We start from the raw sequence: 24,068 nt of genomic DNA, 5'->3' as shown, positions 1-24,068 counted from the left end.
TGAACAAAATGGCTATCTCAAAATTCTGATTGGATGTGTTTGGGGAATGATGGGCGTGAGGGGGTCTAGTTGCCCTCAAATCACTTTCGACTATTAAAAAGGGTACTAGCCCTTTGAATTTCCAATCGAATGAGCCTGTTTTGAAGTTTCTTTGACAACGCCTTCTATAAAAACCTTATATGCCCCCAGGGCATAACTTAAAAATCCTTGCCCTGAGGGTTGTGGGGGAGTGTCCTCCTCAAAATCATATTATCTATCTCGAAATCAACTACGCTGAACAAAATGGCTATGTCACAATTTAGATTGGATGTGTTTGGGGGAATGATGGGCGTGGGAAGCTAGTTGCCCTCCAATCACTTTCAACTATTAAAAAGGGCACTAGCCCTTTGAATTTCCAATCGAATGAGCCTGTTTTGAAGTCTCTACGACGACTCCTTCCATATGAAGTGCCCTACTTTAAAGAAAAAAAAATAATAAAGGATACATTGTGCCAACATTGTTCTTATATGCCCTCAGGGCATAACCTAAAACCCTTGCCCTGAGGGTTGTGGGGGAGTGTCCTCCTCAAAAACATAATTTCTATCTGGAAATCTACTACGTTGAACCAAATGGCTATCTCGCAATTTTGATTGGATGTGTTTGGGGGAATGATGGGCGTGGGAGGGGGGGGGGGCTAGTTGCCCTCCAATCACTTTCGACTTTAAAAAAGGGCACTAGACCTTTGAATTTTCAATCGAATGAGCCTGTTTTGAAGTTTCTACGACAACACCTATAAAAACCTTATATGCCCCCAGGGCATAACTTAAAACACTTGCCCTGAGGGTTGTGGGGGAGTGTCCTCCTCAAAAATATATTTTCCATCTGGAAATCAACTACGCTGAACAAAATGGATATCTCAAAATTTTGATTGGATGTGTTTTGGGGAATGATGTGCTTGGGGGGGGGGGGGGCTAGTTGCCCTCCAATCACTTTCGACTATTAAAAGGGCACTAGAACCGGCTATCTCACAATTTTGATTGGATGTGTGTGGGGGAATGATGGGCGTGGGGTGCTAGTTGCCCTCAAATCACTTTCGACTATTAAAAAGGGCACTAGCCTTTTGAATTTCCAATCGAATGAGCCTGTTTTGAAGTTTTTACGACAACGCTTTCTATAAAATCCTTATATGGCCCCAGGGCATAACTTAAAACCCTTGCCCTGAGGGTTGTGGAGGAGTATCCTCCTCAAAAACATATTTTTATCTGGAAATCAACTATGCTGAACAGAATGGCTATCTCACATTTTTGATTCGATGTGTTTGAGGGAATGATGGTCGTGGGGTGCTAGTTGCCCTCCAATCGCTTTCGACTATTAAAAAGGTCACTAGCCCTTTGAATTTCCAGTCCTGTTTTGAAGTCTCTACAACGACCCCTTCCAGAAGAAGTGCCCTGCTTTAAAGGAAAAAAATAATAAATGATACATTGTGCCAACATTGTTCTTATATGCCCTCAGGGCATAACTTAAAACCCTTGCCCCGAGGGTTGTGGGGGAGAGTCCTCCTCAAAAAGATGTTTTCTATCTGGAAATCAACTACGCTGAAAAAAATGGCTATCTCAAAATTTTGATGGGAAGTGCTTGGGGGAATGATGGGCGTGGGGGGGCTAGTTGCCCTCCAATCACTTTCGACTATTAAAAAGGGCACTAGCCGTTTGAATTTCCCATCGACTGAGCCTGTTTTGAAGTTTCTACGACAACACCTTCTATAAAAACTTTATATGCCCCCCAGAGAATAACTTACAACCCTTGCCACGCTTTGGGGGAGTGCCCTCCTCAAAAACATAATTTCTATCTGGAAATCAACTACGTTGAACAAAATGGCTATCTCACAATTTTGATTGGATGTTTTTGGGGGAATGATGGGCGTGGGAGGGGGGGGGGCTAGTTGACCTCCAATCACTTTCGACTATTAAAAAGGGCACTAGAAGTTTGAATTTCCAATCGACTGAGCCTGTTTTGAAGTTTCTACGACAACACCTTCTATAAAAACTTTATATACCCCCAGGGCATAACTTAAAACCCTTGCCCTGAGGTTTGTGGGGGAGTGTCCTACTCAAAAACACATTTTCAATCTGGAAATCAACTACGCTGAACAAAATGGCTATCTCAAAATTTTGACTGGATGTGTTTTGGGGAATGATGTGCTTGGGGGGGGGCTAGTTGCCCTCCAATCACTTTCGACTATTAAAAGGGCACTAGAACCGGCTATCTCACAATTTTGATTGGATGTGTGTGGGGGAATGATGGGCGTGGGGTGCTAGTTGCCCTCCAATCACTTTCGACTATTAAAAAGGGTACTAGGCCTTTGAATTTCCAATCCAATGAGCCTGTTTTGAAGTCTCTACGACGACCCCTTCCATATGAAGTACCCCGCTCTAAAGGAAAAACAATAATAAAGGGTACATTGTGCCAACATTGTTCTTATATGCCCTCAGGGCATAACCTAAAACCCTTGCCCTGAGGGTTGTGGGGGAGTGTCCTCCTCAAAAACATAATTTCTATCTGGAAATCTACTACGTTGAACAAAATGGCTATCTCGCAATTTTGATTGAGAGATATAAGATATAAGATATTTAGATATTTATTTCAAAAAGATCACTATCACAAGCCCACAAAGGGCCGAATTCGGACTTCGGAGTCGATATTATAAATCGTTGCACTAAAACTGGCAAAATGCACAAAACAACAACGAAATAGAAAAATCATTATGAACAATCATTTAACAGTCAATAATTAAAATTGTAAAAAGTCAATTAAAAAGTTAAAAAGGTAAAAACTGGTCAAACTAAACTTACACAAATACGAATACGTAAAAAAAAGGAAGGGGGGGGAGAATAAGCGAATATACACAAAAAAAAGAGCGATACATAAAGGCATCGGAATGCTATATAATTCCTTTGTCACTTATATTAAAAACTGCAAAATGGCAACTAATTAAAAAGATAAAAACGGAAAAAAATAAATAATATATACATTAACAAATGTTTAAAAAACAACATAAAAAGGAGATAGGGAACAAAAAAAAGAGTATAAAGAAAAACGAGCTGTTTCTTTTATTATATAAGAGAAAAGACAAAATTTATGTACAAATTAACCACTATTTATTATGTCAGTAAAAAAAGGGATAAAGGATTTCTTATACCGCAAGGTAGTACAAAGAATGGGAAATAAGGTGGGGATAGGCTGGGACACAGTTCGTGGAGGACGATTTCTATCAGTTACATTGTAATCAGGGAAAAGGGACGCAGTACGGTGGTTCAAAAGTGCCAACTTACCAAAACGGAGGCATAAATTAATTATTCGTCTCTCGAGGGTCTCTAGGTTTGAGATATTTAACAAATGCAAACATGGTATCATGCCCTCTTTAAATATAATTCTTAGAGCTCTCTTTTGGACATTTTCAATTTTGTGTGTTGCTTCATTAGAGAGACAAGGGTGCCACACAGGACAAGCGTACTCTAATATGGGACGCACAAAAGAAATGTATACTTGTAATAAATGTGATTGGGGGCAACTGAATTTATTTAAAAGTTTAAAGAGGGAAAGCGAGGAGTTTGCTTGTCATAGGATATTATTTATATGGGCATCCCATTTCAAATTGGAAGAAGTTGTAACACCAAGGAGTTTAAGAGATGTGACAGAGGTTTCAGGAGGAATAGAAGCAAGAAAAAGCGGAGGGGATTTAAGGAAAGTTACTGAGACTGTTGCGGATTTAGAAGGGTTAACTGTCATGTCAAGGGAAGAGGCCTGACAGGCAATATCTTGGAGTATGCCCATTGGGTTGCTAAAGATGTTTTTATGACATATCTCTAAAACTGTCAATTCATCGACAAATTTCCATCTATTGTCATAAAGGGTTGAAAGGCTGTTAATTATAAGAGAAAAAAGGAGAGGGCCAAGAATAGTCCCCCGAGGAAGGCCATTAAATATGGGGAGATGATCTGAGAAACAATTTAGATATTTAACTGCTTGAGATCTATTAGAAAGAAAAGAGGCAACGAGCTTAACAAGGAAAGTTTCAATGTGGAATTCATTTATAAGTTTATCTATGAGTAAATTGTGGTTAATCAAATCAAAAAATTTTGGAAGATCAACAGAAATCAGATTAAGCCAAGTGTTGGGTGTTTCAAGTAGTTTACCCATGGTATGAATAAAATGGATCAGGTGATGAGAGGTTGATATGGATTTGAGATTACCAAACTGCCTAAGATCAATGAGGGGGAAGACTTTCATCTTAAGCAAGCCTGCAAGAAAACTTTCATACAATTTTGAAAAAATCGAGGTGAGGGTAATAGGACGAATGCCATCAAAGCCAGGCTTTCTATTTTTCTTTTTGATTGTGGTAATACAGTCTTGTTTCCAATATTAAGGGAACTGTCCAGATTCGGTAATTCCATTAAGCAGGGTGGATAAAGATTTTGAGAGGTTATCACTGAAAGCTTTAGTCAGAGGATCAAGAATATCTAAAGGGCAAATGCTTGATCGTTTTGGTTTTTCAATTTTTTTTACAACATCAAGCGAAGAAAAACGTAGAAGTGAAAAAGGATCAGGAACATCTGAAAATGCGTAAGATAGTGGTGGCAGACTCTGGACAATAGAAGCCAGAAACTTATTGAGTTTATTAGCTGTGGTCTTTGGAGGTTCATTTATATTGAAATTTAGTTGATTGGATGTGTTTGGGGGAATGATGGGCGTGGGAGGGGGGGGGGGGGGGCTAGTTGCCCACCAAACACTTTCGACTTTAAAAAATGGCACTAGACCTTTGAATTTCCAATCGAATGAGCCTGTTTTGAAGTTTCTACGACAACACCTATAAAAACTTTATATGCCCCCAGGGCATAACTTAAAACACTTGCCCTGAGGGTTGTGGGGGAGTGTCCTCCTCAAAAACACATTTTCAATCTGGAAATCAACAACGCTGAACAAAATGGCTATTTCAAAATTTTGATTGGATGTGTTTTGGGGAATGATGTGCTTGGGGGGGGGGGGCCTAGTTGCCCTCCAATCACTTTCGACTATTAAAAGGGCACTAGAACCGGCTATCTCACAATTTTGATTGGATGTGTTTGGGGTAATGATGGGCGTGGGGTGCTAGTTGCCCTCCAATCACTTTCGACTATTAAAAATGGCACTAGGCCTTTGAATTTCCAATCGAATGAGCCTGTTTTGAAGTTTCTACGACAACGCCTTCTATAAAAACCTTATAGGTTTTTTTAGAAGGCGGTTGTGGGGGAGTGTAGGTTGGAGTGTAGGTTGGAGAGTTGTGGGGGAGTATAGGTTGTGGGGGAGTGTCCTCCCCAAAAACACATTTTCAATCTGGAAATCAACTATGCTGAACAAAATGGCTATCTCACATTTTTGATTAGATGTGTTTGAGGGAATGATGGGCGTGGGGTGCTAGTTGCCCTCCAATCACTTTCGACTATGAAAAATCATACCTGCCCTTTGAATTTCCACTCATAATAGCCTTATCAGAAGTGTCTACAGCTACGCTCTCAATAAAAACCTCGTATGCTTCCAGAGCATATGTTTAAACACGTGCCCTGAGTGCTGTGGGGGAAGGTTCGTTCCAAAAACATAATTTCAACTTGAAATTAAGTTATACTGCACAGAAGAGATATCTCAAAATTTTGATTGGATGTGTTTGGGGGAATGATGGGCGTGGGGTGCTAGTTGCCCTCCAATCGCTTTCGACTATTAAAAAGGTCACTAGCCCTTTGAATTTCCAGTCCTCTTTTGAAGTCTCTACGACGACCCCTTTCAAATGAAGTGTTCTGCTTTAAAGAAAAAATTAATATATGGCATATTGTGCCAACATCGTTTTTATAAGTCCTCAGGGCATAACTTACAAGCCTTGTCCTGAGTGTTGTGGGGGAGTGTCCTCCGCAAAAACATATTTTCTAGCGGCAAATCAACTACATTTAACAAAATGGCTATCTCAAAATTTGGACTGGAGGGGTGTGGGGGACTGATGGGCGTGGGGGGGGCTAGTTGGCCTCCAGTCACTTTCGAATATTAAAAAGGGCACTAGCCATTTGAACTTTACATCAAATGAGCCTTTTTTGAAGTTTCTACAATAACGTCGTGATTCAAAAACCTTATAAGCCCCCAGGGTATAACGTCCAACCCTTGATATAAGTGTTGTGGGGGAGTGTCCTCCTCAGAAACATATTTTATACATTGAAATTAGCTATGCTGAACAAAATGGCTGTCTAAAAATTTTTATTGGATGTGTTTGGGGGAATGATGGGCGTGGGAGGGGGGCTAGTTGCCCTCCAATCACTTTCGACTATTAAAAATGGCACTGCCCTTTGAATTTCCAGTCGAACGAGCCTGTTTTGAAGTCTCTACGACAACACCTTCTATAAAAACTTTATATGCCCCCAGGACATAACTTAAAACACTTGCCCTGAGGGTTGTGGGGGAGTGTCCTCCTCAAAAACACATTTTCAATCTGGAAATCAACTACGTTGAACAAAATGGCTATCTCAAAATTTTAATTGGATGTGTTTGGGGGAATGATGGGCGTGGGGTGCTAGTTGTTCTCAAATCACTTTCGACTATTAAAAAGGGCACTAGGCCTTTGAATTTCCAATCGAATGAGCCAGTTTTGAAGTTTCTACGACAACTCCTTCAATAAAATCCTTATATGCCCCCAGGGCACAACTTAAAACCCTTGCCCTGAGGGTTGTGGGGGAGTGTCCTCCTCAAAAACATATTTTCTATCTGGAAATCAACTACGCTGAACAAAATGGCTATTTCAAAATTTTGATTGGATGTGTTTTGGGGAATGATGTGCTTGGGGGGGGGGGGGCCTAGGTGCCCTCCAATCACTTTCGACTATTAAAAGGGCACTAGAACCGGCTATATCACAATTTTGATTTGATGTGTTTTGGGTAAAGCTGGGCTTGGGGTGCTACTTGCCCTCAAATCACTTTAGACTATTAACAAGGGCACTAGCCCTTTGAATTTCCAATCGAATGAGCCTTTTTTGAAGTTTCTACGACAACGCCTTCTATAAAAACCTTATAGGTTTTTATAGAAGGCGGTTGTGGGGGAGTGTAGGTTGGAGTGTAGGTTGGAGAGTTGTGGGGGAGTATAGGTTGTGGGGGAGTGTCCTCCCCAAAAACACATTTTCAATCTGGAAATCAACTATGCTGAACAAAATGGCTATCTCACATTTTTGATTAGATGTGTTTGGGGGAATGATGGGCGTGGGGGGCTAGTTGCCATCCAGTCACTATTAAATACTAAAAAGGGCACGAGCCCTTCTAGTTTCCAATCAAATGAGCCTTTATTGATGTTTCTACGACAACACCTTAAATAAAAACCTTATATGCCCCCAGGGCATAACCGCGAACCCTCGCCTTGAGGGCGGTGGGGGAGTGCCCTTTACAAAAACATATTTTCTATCTGGAAATCAACTACATTAAACAAACAAGTTATCTCAAAATTTTGAGTGAATGTGTTTGTGGGACTGATGAGCGTTGGGGGCTAGTTGCCCTCCAATCACTTTCGACTATTAAAAAGGTCACTAGCCCTTTGAATTTCCAGTCCTGTTTTGAAGTCTCTACAACGACCCCTTCCATATGAAGTGGCCTGCTCTAAAGTAAAAAAATAATATATGACACATTGTGCAAACATTGTTCTTATATGCCCTCAGGGCATAACTTAAAACCCTTGCCCCGAGGTTTGTGGGGGAGTATCCTCCTCAAAAAAATATTTTCTATCTGCAAATCAACTACGCTGAACAAAATGGCTATCTCAAAATTTTGATTGGATGGGCGGGGGGGACTGATGGGCGTGGGGGGGGGGCTATGTGCCCTCCAATCACTTTCGACTATTAAACAGGGGACTAGCCCTTTTAATTTGCAATCGAATGCGTCTTTTTTGAAGTGCCTATAGCAATACCTTCTTTAGAATATTTATATGCCACCGGGGAAGAACTTAAAACCTTTGCCCCGACGATTTTGGGGGAGTGTCCTTGTCAAAAATATATTTTCTATCTTGAAATCAATTCCGTTGAACAACATGGATATCTCGAAATTTTGAGTGGATGTCTTTGGGGGACTGATGGGCGTGGGAGGGGGGCTAGTAGCCCTCTAATAACTTTTGACTATTAAAAAGGGCACTGCCCTTTGAATTTCCAGTCGAACGAGCCTGTTTTGAAGTCTCTACGACAACACCTTCTATAAAAACTTTATATGCCCCCAGGACATAACTTAAAACACTTGCCCTGAGGGTTGTGGGGGAGTGTCCTCCTCAAAAACACATTTTCAATCTGGAAATCAACTACGCTGAACAAAATGGCTATCTCAAAATTTTAATTGGATGTGTTTGGGGGAATGATGGGCGTGGGGTGCTAGTTGTTCTCAAATCACTTTCGACTATTAAAAAGAGCACTAGGCCTTTGAATTTCCAATCGAATGAGCCTTTTTTGAAGTTTCTACAACAACGCCTTCAAAAAAAAATCCTTATATGCCCCCAGGGCAAAACTTAAAACCCTTGCCCTGAGGGTTGTGGGGGAGTGTCCTCCTCAAAAACATATTTTCTATCTGGAAATCAACTATGCTGAACAAAATGGCTATCTCACAATTTTGATTGGATGTGTTTGAGGGAATGATGGGCGTGGGGTGCTAGTTGCCCTCCGATCACTTTCGACTATTAAAAAAGGCACTAGGCCTTTGAATTTTCAATCGAACGAACCTTTTTTGAAGTTTTTACGACAACACCTTCTATAAAAACCTTGCATTTCCAAATTTGAAAACTTACACCCCTTGCAATTAAGGCAGTTAGTGAGCGTCCTCCTCAAAAACATATTTTCTATCAGGATATCATATACGCTGAAAAAAAAGGCTATCTCAAAATTTTGATTAGATGTGTTTGGGGGAATGATGGTCGTGGGGTGCTAGTTGCCCTCCAATCACTTTCGACTATTAAAAAGGTCACTAGCCCTTTGAATTTCCAGTCCTGTTTTGAAGTCTCTACAACGAGCCCTTCCAAATGAAGTGCCCTGCTGTAAAGGCAAAAAATAATAAAGGATACATTGTGCCAACATTGTTCTTATATGCCCTCAGGGCATAACTTAAAACCCTTACCTCGAGGATTGTGGGGGAGTGTCCTCCTTAAAAACATATTTTCTACCTGGAAATCAACTACGCTGAACAAAATAGTTATCTCAAAATTTTGATTGGATGTGTTTTGGAGAATGATAGGCGTGGGGGGGGGGCTAGTTGCCCTCCAATCACTTTCGACTGTTAAAAAGGGCACTAGCCCTTTGAATTTCAAATTAAATGTCCCCGTTGTGTAGCTTCTACAGCACAGCATTCCATAAAAGCCTTATATGCCCCCAGGGCTTAAATTAAATCCCTTGCCTTGAAGATTTTGTTAGAATGATCTTCTCAAAAACCTATTTTCCACCTAGTAATTATCTATACTGAACAAAACTGCTGTCTCGCAATTTTGATAGGATGTGTTTGGGGGAATGATTGGCGTGGGAGGGGGGGCTAGTTGCCCTCCAATCACTTTCGACTATTAAAAATGGCACTAGCCCTTTGAATTTTCAATCGAACGAGCCTGGTTTGAAGTTTCTACGACAACGCCTTCTATAAAAACTTTATATGCCCCCAGGGCATAACTTAAAACCCTTGCCCTGAGGGTTGTGGGGGAGTGTCCTCCTCAAAAACACATTTTCTATGTGGAAATCAACTACGCTGAACAAAATGGCTATCTCAAAATTTTAATTGGATGTGTTTGGGGGAATGATGGGTGTGAAGTGCTAGTTGCCCTCAAATCACTTTCGACTATTAAAAAGAGCACCAGCCCTTTGAATTTCCAGTCGAATGAGCCTGTTTTGAAGTCTCTTCGACGACCCCTTCCATATGAAGTGCCCTGCTTTAAACTTTGTAACAAGTACTCAATGTATTTCCAATTCCGTAATTCTTTTTACCAGCAAATTAATGGCTTAGCAATGGGCGCGCCCCTCTCCGGGTTACTGGCGTATATTTATGTGGAACACATTGAAAATTGGGCATTAGATTCGTATTTTTTAAAACATGTCTTTTGGGGACGTTACATGGATGATGTAATTTCACTCTGGAACTATGGGGAAAATGAGCTTAAGGTTTTTTTTAGATCACCTTAATACATACGATAGAAACTTACAGTTTACTTTAGAAATCGAAATCACAAATAAAATCCCATTCCTAGATGTGTTAGTTATTTGTAGCTTTGATAAACTCAATTTTACTATTTATAGAAAACCAACACAAAATAATAGATATTTGCATTTTAAATCAACCCCCCCCCACAAGATAAAAGAGCAGTTGTAATATCCCTCGTCGATCGTGCCCTAAACAATTGTTCTGATTCCCACATAACAGCATAATTAAACTTTATCAAGGACATACTTCTAAGAAATGATTATCCTAATTTATTTATTAATAGTGTAATTAATTGTAGACTGAAGAGACATTCCCGTAAAATTAATGATAGTTTACCATGTGATATTTCTGACAAGCCCTTAAATATAATTTACCTCCTCTATATCCCAAAAATCACTGCAAATCTTAAAAAAGTTTGCACAAAAAATAATCTGTATGTAGTATTCACAAATAATTTTCAAATCATAAATTTTTTAAATTCTGGTAAAGATAAAACCCCAGTTACTCGCCAAAGAGGGGTCTACCAAATACCATGCGATTGTGGCAAATATTATGTAGGTAGAACACACCAGAATTTAGAAAAGCGCATACAACAGCATAAAAATGATATAGTCAAAGCTCTAAATTCTAGTATTTCCGTTGTTTCATCTGATTCTGCATTAGGCAGCCTTTATGACCTAGGCATAAAGCAGGTAGTCCGAGAATCAATTGAAATCAGATTTAAGATTAATAATAATATTTCCTTAAATAGGGACTTGGGGGAATATACACTAAATGCTCTATACACAAATTTAATTAAAAATGATCTTACAAAATATTTTAAAAAACCGATAGACATTCACACAGAACCGGTCACGAAAAGATGTTTAAGGCTAGCTGCTAAAAAAGCTGGATTAGCAATAAAAACGGGGGTTTTAATGTTATTTCTTTCATCTCACTGAATTGCCTTATTTTAACTCACTTTTTATCGGTACTGGTCGAACTTTGCTGAAGTAAGGATGCTAGGACTGCTTTGAAATTTGTTTTAATTTTTGGTTTTATTCGTCACATGTTGTTGTGAGTCTTTTTTCTTTCATATATTTTTCTCTTGCTGAGGATGGCCCTTGGCCATAGGGCAGAAATATTCATTCAAATTATCTCCACTGTTTTTCAAAAAGATTTCCCTATTGTTCTTCGTACTTTTGTTTGTTATGGAAATGCAGTGTGGTCTTCGTCGCTATTTTCGTCTCGCTTATGGGGAGCAACTGACCAATGATATCTTTTATTTTATTAATTTAGGAAAAAAAACACGCTAATATCATTAACCAGCAAAAATTCTTAGAATCTTGCAAAATTGAAAATCTTATTCCCAAGTCTTTAAGATTCAGATTACACTTAAATACCCGGAAAGAAGAGCAATTTGTGGGTTGTAGTTCTATATGTTGTCTCGTCATTTAGATGAGAATAAATTTTTGTATCATAATCTGTCCTACCCATGACAACCAGAGAATTGCTTTTATCTGCTTTAGTTACAATAATGGATGAATCTTTACGGAGATTAGATAGTATTTTTAGGTCATACAAATTTGTTTTAAACTTTTTAGTTCATTTTAGTTCATGGCTATCTCAAAATTTTGATTGGATGTGTTTGGGGGAATGATGGGCGTGGGGGGGGGGGGAGGGCTAGTTGCCCTCCAATAACTTTCGACTATTAAAAAGGGTACTAACCACTCCAATTTCCAATCGAATGAGCCCTTTTCGAAGTTTCTACGACAACTACTTTGATACAAAGTACCTGGTTGAAGAAGAAAAAAAAAAAAAAAACATTGTGCCCACACCGTTCTTTACTTAGGCAGCGCTGCCTATGATACAATTTTACAAGGAAACCTACCAGACTTAATAGAAAAAAAAATTATTCAAAATATACCAGCACCAATATAGGAGGCTATGATCCTTCCTCCCAGGATTGGTCCAAGGAACCCCTGCCCCCTGAGGAACTAAAATATGCAGCTTGAAAACACACCTATTTCTTGTCTTGGCCCCTTTTCTATAGCAGCATTAAGAAGAATGACCACACATATTCAATATTATCAATAAATTAAAATAAAAACCACTTACTTTATTTAAGACTCTACCCTTGTTATCTACATCTGTGGCAACTGTGAAAGCCAAGGCTGTAGCTGAACATATGAGAATGACTAGAGTAAGAAGGAACTTGTTATCCATGCTTTCGAAGTTTTGAGGGCTGAAAAATATATGCTTTTTATTAAAGCAATGTATAAGTTTGGAAAAGTGCCAGTTTCAATAAAGTAAATATTCTGGCATTTAGAGCAACAGTTATAGTCACCATCCTGGGTGGTCCAGCCTTAAACCTCCCTTCTAGCCCGAAATATAATTTTTCTTGCCAATATGGGTCATATGACCAGGGCCATCTGAAGGGAAGAGGTGTGACTCCCCCCCCCCCCATAAAAAAAACACAGAACAAATTCAGGTGAATTATAACTGATATGGCAAAGCCATGCAAATCAAAACTCGTCATGTACACATGAACTTAATGTTTTTTAAACAATCCACCAAATTATTACTATGGAAATCTGCCCAATTTCTGACCTTGGAATATAAGCTGCCTGAACTTGGCTATGGGAAGGTGCTGGAATTCTGCAAAAATGACCTACTCAGGGCTGCCACCAAGTCTTGACCATAAAAATAGTAACTTTAGGTACTTTTGAAGTAAAAAAGAGACCGAATAGTAACCAAAAGTAAAAAAAAAGTGACCATATTTAGGGACCCACAAATAATAATGACTGGTCAAGATCACCAGCTTTGGCACCGTTACAAGTTAGCTTCAGAAAACTAGACACTGAATTCAGGTCTAGATGATCATTATTAGCTTTTTTTTCAGAAACATTGACTTTATCATATACAAGGATACAATGAAAAAAAGGGAAAGAAAACACAAAACAAAAGCTGAAAATTGCACAGTCCTGACTTTAGAAAACACTGCCTTCAAATCACTTCTTTTTCTTGGGGAGGAGCAACGAAATGAAGCTTGCCTGCCCTTTCGACACTTTCTGCTAAATGCACTCGTGATTCTTGGCAGTTTCTCTTTTTTAGTGTCTAGAAAACTAGACACTGAATTCAGGTCTAGATGATCATCATTAGTTTTTTTTTCTCAGATACATTGACTTTATTCATATACAAGGATACAATGAAAAAAAAGGAAAGAAAACACAAAACAAAAGCTGAAAATTGCACAGTACTGACTTTAGAAAACACTGCCTTCAAATCACTTCTTTTTCTTGGGGAGGAGCAACGAAATGAAGCTTGCCTGCCTTTTCGACACTTTCTGCTGAATGCACTCGTTTTTCTTGGCGGTTTCTCTTTCTTCACTTAGCCTTTTCGTTGCTGCTTCAACCATTGCATGGGCAATCCCAATTTCCACGAGGTCTTTCGCTTTTATCGCCTTCTTTAGTTTTTCATTAGCTTCCTCGATCAGCTTATCAGTAACTTTTCTTTGTTCAGTGTGATTCGATTTTATGTCTTTGAGATTTTCTTCCAATGCTTCAATCTTCTTCTTCTTGCTTGCTATCAGCTGCTTGTTTTCTTTCTGCTTGGCAAGTTTCTCTTCTTCCTCATTTCGACGCGCTTCCATTTCGTCTTTTTTCCTACGCTCATTTTGAAGATGGGCTTTGTAACTCTGACTTGAAGTCCGGTCAAGATCAACCACCTCTCACGTAATTGGCAAAAATTCAGGTCGGTTTCCGTATCTCTTCATACCATCACAAATCACTAGGCTTACATTTACCATCTTCAATCCCATGCAGGTTTTATCCTCAGTTAAAATACGACCTGACTTTGAGAAGGTTCTCTCGACATCGGCATTGCCATGTGACAGGGACAAACTAGCCTATACTACCCCAGAGATCTGGGGGTACTTTGGGTTACCTTGACTGTCTTTCAGGTAAAAAAAAATACTTCCAAAATTCTTCAACACTATGTGTGGCAATTGTCAGCTCAGGCTCAAGCTGTAGTAGCGCCCACTCATCTTCGACTCTGTCACAATTTACAGTGAAAGGGATCACTTAATAGATCTTCAACAAGTCAGAGGTTTTCTGGGAAGCTTACGATTTTCACGGCAAAGGCAACAAAAATATTTCAAGACAGATCCAGGTGGAGGCATCTTTTGCAAAATATGCTTGGACGCAGGAACGTAGGTTTCTTTGACCTTGATACGAAACTGAGCACGTTCTAACTCTGATAGATTTGTAAGGCATTCTCCAACTCCTTGGCCACACTCTACATTTTCTAAGGAAAGAAAGTTATCAAACTCGTTTAAATCTGCAACCACAACGCTCCGTCTCCTGTGAATATCCACTAGAATATCAGGTTTCAAGCACCTACTCAGCAGGATAAGCAAAAGCCTGCTCATTTCTTCGTATAGAACATGGTCCAGAGGATCCTCCAGCTGGAACATTCCAGTGAAGCCAGCAAACAGGTCAGCCAGTCAGATGACAAACAAAACCAGAGCTTTTGTTGCAGGTGATTTCAGCAACGAAACGATTTCAGTATATCCACTGGACTGTTTCTGTTTTGACAGAATGTACTTCAAAAAGAACTCAGTAAGTCCATCCCACTGCTCAAGGAGCCTCCTCGCTGCTTCTCCAAGATTAAGCCACCGGGAGGTAACATGTTTCATAAAACAATGAACCGGAAGCCCAAGGGAACATTGTATCTTCGTGTATTCCTCTGCACGTAGGGACCACCCGTGAAAAAATTAGCACACACGAATTACAAGGTCAGAAACAGCCTGTCCGTGAACTTCTAAGCTTTTCAAAAAAGCAATGTGAATCATATGAATATTACAGGTGTCAACTTCACTGAGGCCTCGGTCAGTTCGTAGCAACTTAACCTTTTCATTAAAAAGTCACCACACTTTCTTGTTGACATTTGAACTGTTGCTGCCTAACATCAGAAGATTAGCAGAAGGTAGCCAAGAATGCTAAGATGCTAAGGATGCTAAGAAGATTAGCATCAGCATTAGCCAAGGACTGTTGCAAATGTACTAGCAGATCTTCTGCTGTGGCTCTTCCAACAAAGAAAGTCTCCAAATGACAGCAGGAAACTTTTTCTGCCCACTAAGACCAATATTGTATCATGACATTCAGTTCTTTCACACCTTTGGCGTTTGTTGTTTCACCATATAGCAATGTGAAAAAGGAAGAGCCAATGTCTTGAAGGAGCCTTTTTTCTAAAATAGGGATACAATACTTCTGTTATTATATAACCGAGCTTGGTTTGCCCAAGACTGAAGTCTTTAGCAGCAGGATATCCAAACATTGCTCTAAAAACATCACCACGACCATCACACAAAGCTGCTGACATATCTGATACCACATTCTTTAGAGCCTAAATCAGTTCTGCCTTTAGCGACGCATCTCTCTTTGCAATCATTTGCAGTTCAACTTGGTGATCCTTTCCAGAAGCAAGAGTCGAATGTTCACAGGCAGCAAATCTTGGCTGAAGAATTAGCTGCAAGGGATTCAGCAAAGCTCTCACATTTTCTACGTGCTTTGCTCCTTGGAAATGTTGTAGCGTTGCTTGCCACCCTTTAACACAACTGAAAGTCTTGCATCAAACTTTACAAAAAGCCTCTTCATCACTCTTAGTGGATGCACAATAGTCACCCACGCATCATCCCAAGTTGTTGACTTTTTTTAACCAAATGGAGTTGAACTTACACTTTCCTATTACCAGAACCTTTGACACTGAATAGCATTAAAATCTGCAAAAAAAAAACATTAATATCTAACAGTGCTACAAAGTGGATATTACCATGGCCTTCATTACCATGCCATTGAAACAACCAAAACTGTGTCCTGGACATTCTTAAGACAAGTAATAGTATGGTTGCAACTGTAAAATGATCAGGTAAAACACAAATCATGTTTTTGTTACACTATATATGTGCTATGTGTCTACATGTGTCAGATGTGTATCTGAAAAAAACATTTTATTACCAGTTTTTGCACGTTTAAGCATTATTTGGAAAAGGAATGAAAAAAAGCCCAAGTGCCATAGAATAAAACAAAATAATCTTGCACATGGCCAACCACTACGCATTATGAGGGGAATGCAGTTCATTAGCCTGATGTGCTTCTCAAGGTTCTTCTTCAAAAAATTGACTTTTAGGAACTTTTCAACAAAATAGTGACTTTATAAAGACCTTTTCAAAAATAGTGACCTTGGTGGCAGCCCTGACTACAAGAACTTCCAAAATATCTTGTTGGGGGTTCTCAGGCAGCAACTAAGTCTGAACCAGTTTATTTGACTATTTCAAGCATGGCAAAGATCTTTCAAGTCAATGAAACCAACTCAAAATTGTGTGATTCTACCCTCTAAAACATGATTTCTTACCCCTCTCGTTCATTGCACTTCCAGGCTGAAGCCCTAAAAACAAGATCAGTACCAAAAGTAGGGACTGTGAAGTCCAGTGGCATATTTTGTTTTTATGTTATACCCTGTGGAAGCAGAAGCAGGGAAAATAGGCTTTGCAGACACGTATAGCAATGCATTGCTTATATTTTCTGGTTTATCATCTGAGCAGCCTAACTTAGATAGTATGACACCCAGTAGTCGGACAGCTAATCACCATTTCAACAGATTAAAGACTATAAAATGGATTGTTTACACTGGATGTGTCTCAATTTCCTTAATAAGTATGTGACTAGCTTGAATATTTTAACATATACAGCAATAACATTTTCAAATGTACTTTTAAATACTTTGAGGCTGAGCTTACACTTTGAAAATGCTGTCCAATCTTAGACATGGGATTTTAAAGTTAGAACAAAATATCTAAATCATAAACAAACTCTACTAAGGATGTAGCAAGCCAGTTCAATTTTTGTGAAACAGAATAGTTGTATGTAAACAAAGAAGGGTGACTTTTGTTACAGTTTGAATTTAAAAAAAGGCCTTCCCAGATTGTAGTTAGCCAATCCTGATTAGCCAAGTCCCAACTGTCTAAGACTATGTACATCATATCCAAAATTAGGAACCTACTGTTCATGTTTATGGAAGATACATTTCAATGTAAAACTAAGGGTATTACTTTATATATTGAACCCCTCTAGAATATGAATGCATTGTAAAAGGCCCACAAGTTTACAGTCTTAAGTACTTTAGCAATGATTTGGAGGGTGTACAGAAGCAAGCTCTAATGTTTATCCATGTTGAATAATATGTTGACTACAACTCAGCTCTCCAAATTTACCAAGAGTCTATAAGCTATTTTCAGTTGACAATACTTTGGCCAATTCTTACTTTCAAGTCCACAATACTGCACATTACTAGCCCCTGCTATGTCAGCCTATGTGACCATCTACAAGAAATAAACTGAAGCTGCACAAACTGATTCAGCAACTCTTATATTGCTTTTCTAACAAGCGTCTATGAAAGACTAAAATTAAATGTCCTTTATAGTGTAATCAATTTTAGTTGTTTAGTGATTTTTTGTGTCTATGACAGCTGTTGTAATAATATGTAGACTACAACTCAGCTTTCTAAGCTGTTTCCAATTGATGATGCTTTGGCCAATTTTTACTTTCAAGTCCCCAACACAGCACATTACTAGCCCCTGCTATGCTGACCAATGTGAACATTTTGTGTCTATAACAGATTTTGAAATTAAGAGCTGTTGGAATTGTTGAAAGTTGTTACAGACTGTTTTTTTAGTATATTTTCAAAGTTGCATGTTTACTTCAAGGATTTCCTTGTCATTGAAGATGATTTGATAAAGGTCTTTTCAGAGAAATTGCCTAGAGATTGTTTTGGGCACCCAACTCACTAAACATATTTCAAACAGTAGGCTGTATAAAAAGTACAGTTCAATCCTGCTTTTTAAGGGCTAGAATGAGAGGAGACGGCTAGGGCAGGTTCTGTGGATGAAGGATTGCCAAAGATTGTCTTTTTTGGACAACTGTCTTGAGCTAACCAGAAAGCAGGTTGTCAATGGTTGGGTGAGAGGAAGTTGCAATGAAACATTTGAGGGAAATGGGAACCTCCTGGGAGGGTATAAGGACGAAGACTTTGAGCAAGTTGGGATGGACCTAGAGTATGTGTAACTGTGTTGGCTGCAGTGAGTTAATAGTTATCATAGTAACTGAATCTGGTGACATTTCATAGGTTCTTTGTTAAAATAGGTTTCAGCAGTCTCAATTCCATGTGATCTAGCTTTGTCTACAATTGATTATAACATTGAATAAAAAAGTATTAGAAGTGATTTTAAAAAGTGGATAACACTGAAAGGAAACATGATAACCTAATTAATAAAAACATCCTGCATATTATAAAGTAGTCTAAGAATATAATTCTTTTAATGTTTTCATTTAGTTTATATAGCCTATCTAGAGCCATACCTGAGATCATCAGGTATGGTGTGGGCGGATGAGGCAGGGGTGGGGGGTATTCTACCAATTCCAAAAATGTTTTCATTACAACAGGATTGAACCAAGCATGATTCAAGAATTTACTATTGGTTTGTTTCAAGGCTTGATTAAAACTTGCAACAAAGCAGAAGCTGGATGACTACCAAGATTGAAGCAAATCTGTTTGAGACTTTTTGTTTGATTTTAAACTTATTTTTCTTTCAAAGCAGACTGGAATCAAGCTTGATGAAACAAAAAATTGTTAGTTAGGGATTTCTTAGCAGTGAGATGAATGACATACTCAAGCTAATTATGTATTGTTTATCTCTTTTATGATGGAACAAAGATACAAATTGAGGAAGTTCACAACAAACAAATATTATGAAGCCATCCTGGCCAAGTGGTTAGCATGCTAGACTTTAGATCCTTTGTCTGTTACTTGAAAATACCTTCCTGGAAGATCACTGAGGCTCTAAATCTATTCCTAAGAGTTCCATACACATGACTCAACTACCTCCCAAGATAGCAAGAAACCCTTTAGTAAATTTGTTGTGGCTGACTCAGTGGTGAATTTTAGTTCATGCTGGGGGAGGGGGCAGCCACTACCCCGTTTTTCTGAAATCTGACATTGACACTCCTACTGTGCACCATCCCCCCCCCCAGATTATGAGGTCTAAAACCACTAGGCTACTGGGTTGACCACATCTAAAGAAAATGCAAATAAAATAAAAGTAACACCAACAGATTTCTTACTTTATGCTCTTTCTAATTACTATGGTTGCTTTTCTGTAACATCACTCTACCCCTCCCCCCATGATGGTCTCACATATAGCCCTAATTATATATTTCTCCATTACTTTGAATTTTGTGACACTTCATGAATTCAATGTTAGGAAAGGTTTTTGCATTCTTGACTTGATAAAATATGGTTTTGTCTTAGTGATTACAACAGAATTGTGAATGAAAATATTATTTGAAATCATTTGGATAAACAGATAATATTGGAAGGAAACATAGTAATCTGATTAACAGAAACATCCAACATATTATAAAATAATAATATGGTTGTTTTCCTTAGTTTCATAAGTGGAACCATCAAGGGAGACCATCAGAAAAGCAACCATGATATTTGGGAAAAGCATAAAATAAGGAATTTAATGGTAGTATTTTTATTTCATCAAAAATTTTTCAACTGTGGAGCTGCCAAACTAGAATGTTACTAGATATTTTAAAATGCTTTTAAAAATGTAGACAACAATAGAAAGAACAAGATAATCTAATTCATAGAAATAGCTCCTTCTGTAGATACATGAAGCTACATGAAGTATGTGTAGCTACATGTAACTACGTGTAGCTACATGAAGTATGAACTTCATTGGGTACTTGTGTATTTTATGCCACTCACTCAAGTGTATACTGTCTAAAACTCAAGAAAAAACTAGTTTCTTTGTTAGTTTCTTTCAGCTTAGCATAAGACAAGGCAAGTGACAGAATAGAAAGGAAATATATATAATTTGGATATTTGAGCCATATCAATGTTCTTTTTTTCAAAATTTTGAAATGTATTTGTGTATCTTTAAAACCTTATAAATTGGGATTAAGCAAAGTTGTGAAGCTGAAAACAATTTTGTTGTATATCATTTAAGCAGAAGATCTATTTTGCAAGGTTTCACTTTTATAATACACAGATCTTTAAAGGTCATCAAAGGTCAGGACCCTCTAAAGGGAGAAGGAGTGGAGATAGGTACTTCAAAATACCTTCCTGGGGCATAATTTAGCCTGTAGACCCATCCTTGAAAGTTTCATTTTCCTAACCTAACCCCTTTCCAAGATAGCAAAAAGTAGCATAACTAGAATTATACTGTTTTCTGATTCTCAATTTTGTTGCAGTCAATTCAATATACAGATAAACCAGTTTAAACAGGAGTGATGCTAACAAAAGGCCTGTTTTTTAGCTCTAAGATCTTACATCTTTCTGTAAAGATTATCGTTTTTTAACTCATCTTTGTTCTAAGGTCTAACAGCTCACTGATATTAGCAAAAAGTGTGAAGACTGCCACTGTTCTGCCATATAGAAAACTTTGATGATATACTCATCATTATTCTCAGACCACTGATCAGAGCAGAATGATGAAAGATGTCTTGCATAAAACAACAAAAGATGTAAGATCCTAGTTCAAAGATTTCACTTTTAAGCATTTTCTGACAAAAGATGTAAGATCTTAGCACATTGATGAGTGAAAAAGCAGCCCTAAAGGTGTTTAAACCATAGTTGAAATAAGAAAAAAAGGTATCATCTTTGAGGGCCTGTAAAGGGCTTAAGATTGAATTTCTGGTAAATATGGAGCAGCCCATGTCTCTAACCTAAGAATAAAGGGAACATATAACTTGATGCCTTTTTTTATGCTCTTTCTGAATATAATAAATGTTTTGGTTACAAATTTAATATTTTTTTTATTTGATTTTTATCATACTTGGGTATATTTCATTCGGATAGAGTGTCAGAAAAATATTAGGTAGGGTGTAGATCATACAGGTATCCAAAACTTCAATAGGTGTTTCAAATTCCTAATGCTGTATCAGATTTCTAAGACTTAGAAATCAGAAGAGGGTTAACATCAAAGATTGGCAATACCTTCCTAGAGTATGTTTTTGGCTTTGGATTCATTGCTGAAAGTTTCCATTTTCTCCTTTTTCCAAGATAGGAAAGGCTAAACAAGGATTTACCTTAGAAAGTTTAGGTTATGTTAGGTTTAAATTTACTCCAAAAAACAATTATTAGGTAGGCTACAGATGTATGAGCAGTCCACCACATAAGGAGACATGTTAAGAAAACAATTCTTACTTCAAAATATGCACAATAATCCTAGTTAATATATTTTGCAGTATGTGAACCTTAACCTTTACTCCTTTGCTCATTTTCTTAAGATATTCTTGAATATTTTAAACCTCTATATTGACACAGTAGGCTATATACCCCACCCCCCTAATGTGCAAATAGGCCTATATAACCAGAATTGCATTCTGAATCTAAATATAACCTTCATTTGCATTGAAAATGAACTTTATCCCTACCCCTAAATATATCCAAATTAGGATATCAGGGTTTGAACCCCCCTACCCCCCCCCCTGTTCTGGGTACAGCCTTGGGAGAAGGTATATACTCTGTTAATATATAGGTTTTAAGAAATTCATGAATTTCTTAGAAAAACTGGAAAGACAAGGAAAGAATTGAATAAAAAGGTTATCCTGCTGCAAAATATATTAACTAAGATTATTGTGCATATTGTGAAGTAAGAACTGTTTTATCAGCATGTCTCCTTATGTGGTGGACTGCTCATACATCTATAGGCTACCAATTATTATATTCAAAAGAGCATAAAAAAAGGCATTGAGGGATTTGTTTAATTTATGGTAAAATTCTACTTTAGTTACTTTTACCTATCTTGGAAAGGGGTGAGGCTAGAAAAATGAAACTTTCAGGGATGGGTCTACAGGCTAAAGTATGTCCTGGGAAGGTATTTTGAAGTACACATCTCCTCTCCTTCTCCCTTTAGAGGATCCTGAAATTTGCCTACATGACAGGTCTATACCTCTTGATATTTTGACAAAACAACATTTTACCTTAATTTTCAGTTGTAAGATTCTTTTTCTCTGGCTTTAGTTCTGGAAATACAATTCCTGTTATTTGAGTGGTATTTTAAGCCATATCAATGTTAATTTTCAAAATTTAGGAAATGTATTTGCATATCTTTAAAACTCTATAGGCTAAATCAGGATTGAGCAAAGTTTTGAAGCTGAAAACAATTTTGTTGGACTTCATTTTAAGCAGAAGATCTATATTACAAGGTTTCACTTTTATAACACACCAATTTTTAAAGGTCATGCCCCACTAGAGGGAGAAGGAGTGGAGGTAGGTACTTCAAAATACCTTCCTGGGACATACTTTAGCCTGTAGATCTATCCCTGAAAGTTTCATTTTCCTAACCAAACTCCTTTCCAAGATAGCCAAAAGCAGCTAAAGTAGAATTTTACCTAATTTATTTGTTGATCAGAAATATAGACTGCTCTATGTATTACATGGGGAAAGCAAATTCTGAGTAAAGTAATTAGCCCATCATATTGGGAAAGAGCATAAAAAAGTTTAAACTTACCTCTCATTTCATTTGCATCAGAAATAAACTTTACCCCCATCCCCCTAATGCGCAAATATATACCCTGAATCGGTATATATAGGGGTGGGTATGAAATTCATTTGTGACAAATCCCTTGTGACCATTCCCATTTGTGACCTAATCAAATCCATTTGTGACCTAATCCCTTTCCAAGATAGGCCTAGCCAAAATAAGCTAAAGCAGAATTTTATCTTTACCAATGTTTCACAAACAAAAGTAAACATGCATCTATTACGGATGGAAAATGGACAACATAGGCTAATTGAAGTGTAAATAACCTAGGCCTAATTGGGTAGCCTAGGAAAGATCAGTCCAGCTAGAAAAGTAGAGCTAGGCTGAAAGAAAAAGTGTACCTACCTGAAAAGGAGACCAATATTATTTAGAAATATCCGCCAACTTCACTGATTTATTTGCATGCTTTTTGCAAGTTCCAACTCAGCAGGGAGGAAATTTCGTCCAGTAGCACGTCAATCTTTGGAATTTTGGCCAATCAGAAATTAGGGCGTTTCTTTTGAATAGTGAAAACGTGACTAGCCTATACATAAATAAACTGAATAATATGGAACGTTCTAATTAAGTTCCCAGGTGCGAGTGGGCTATGCGCTCATTAAGGATGTTTTGATAGCAAATCTAGCCAAAATATTTCCATTTTATTTTAATAAACATGAGCTTTCTTTGACTGCCCAACTTAACAGTTTTGCGAAAATGAAACATAAAAAATGGCCCAGCAGTGAAAGTAGCCGAATCATTCTCTAAGTAATTTCTTTGGATGAAGGGAGAAGATCAAACCTTATAGGGGCTTGAGAAAGAGAAAACCGAAAGCTCCACAACACTGTTTGAAACCTACCAACAACTCACCGCAGCACCAATTCGCCTGAGGCCAACTCAGCTAAGCACGCTCCTCTTCCATCCCAATCTAATCAAAGGCTCTCTCTTTATACTATCCCAGGCATTTTTCATTTCCTTTAAATATTTCTTTATGACATCCTCCCACCCCAACCGCGGACGAGGGACGACATGCTTTTCGTTTAACCCTAGACTATTGGTCGAAAAGGACAATCTTTGGCAATCTGTCATCCTTCATCCGCAAAACGTGCCTTGGTCATCTCAACCTTTCTCTTATTATAGCCATAGAAAGTGGGATTGAACCACATATTTCATACAGCCTAATGTTTGAAATACAGTCAGTCAGCCGGTTACCCAGGACAATCTGTATGCCATTTCTTTGGAAAACATCTAGCAAATCTTTATCCACTTTTCGGAGACCCCATGCTTGAGAGCCATAGTTG

General features: G+C 38.1%; 1 protein-coding gene across 1 annotated transcript in view; it reads right to left on the bottom strand.

Annotated features, from left to right (window-relative positions):
• Positions 1–23,274, bottom strand: part of scf (Calumenin B scf) — a 67,531-nt gene extending 44,257 nt beyond the window's left edge. The window contains exons 1-2 of the mRNA XM_089103732.1: positions 23,137–23,274; positions 12,297–12,423 (exon numbers count right to left, since the gene is read on the bottom strand). Coding sequence (XP_088959858.1) covers positions 12,297–12,404 — 108 coding nt within the window. The 5' untranslated portion in view covers positions 12,405–12,423; positions 23,137–23,274. The remainder of the gene's footprint in view (positions 1–12,296; positions 12,424–23,136) is intronic.
• Positions 23,275–24,068: the final 794 nt, after the last annotated feature.

Source organism: Artemia sp. Qi Xiang Cuo, chromosome 17, assembly GCF_049724085.1.
Source record: "Artemia sp. Qi Xiang Cuo chromosome 17, ASM4972408v1, whole genome shotgun sequence".
Classification (NCBI taxonomy): Eukaryota; Metazoa; Arthropoda; class Branchiopoda; order Anostraca; family Artemiidae; genus Artemia; species Artemia sp. Qi Xiang Cuo.
Note: the sequence above shows the minus strand (reverse complement) of the source record. Positions and strands in the feature narration are given on the sequence as shown.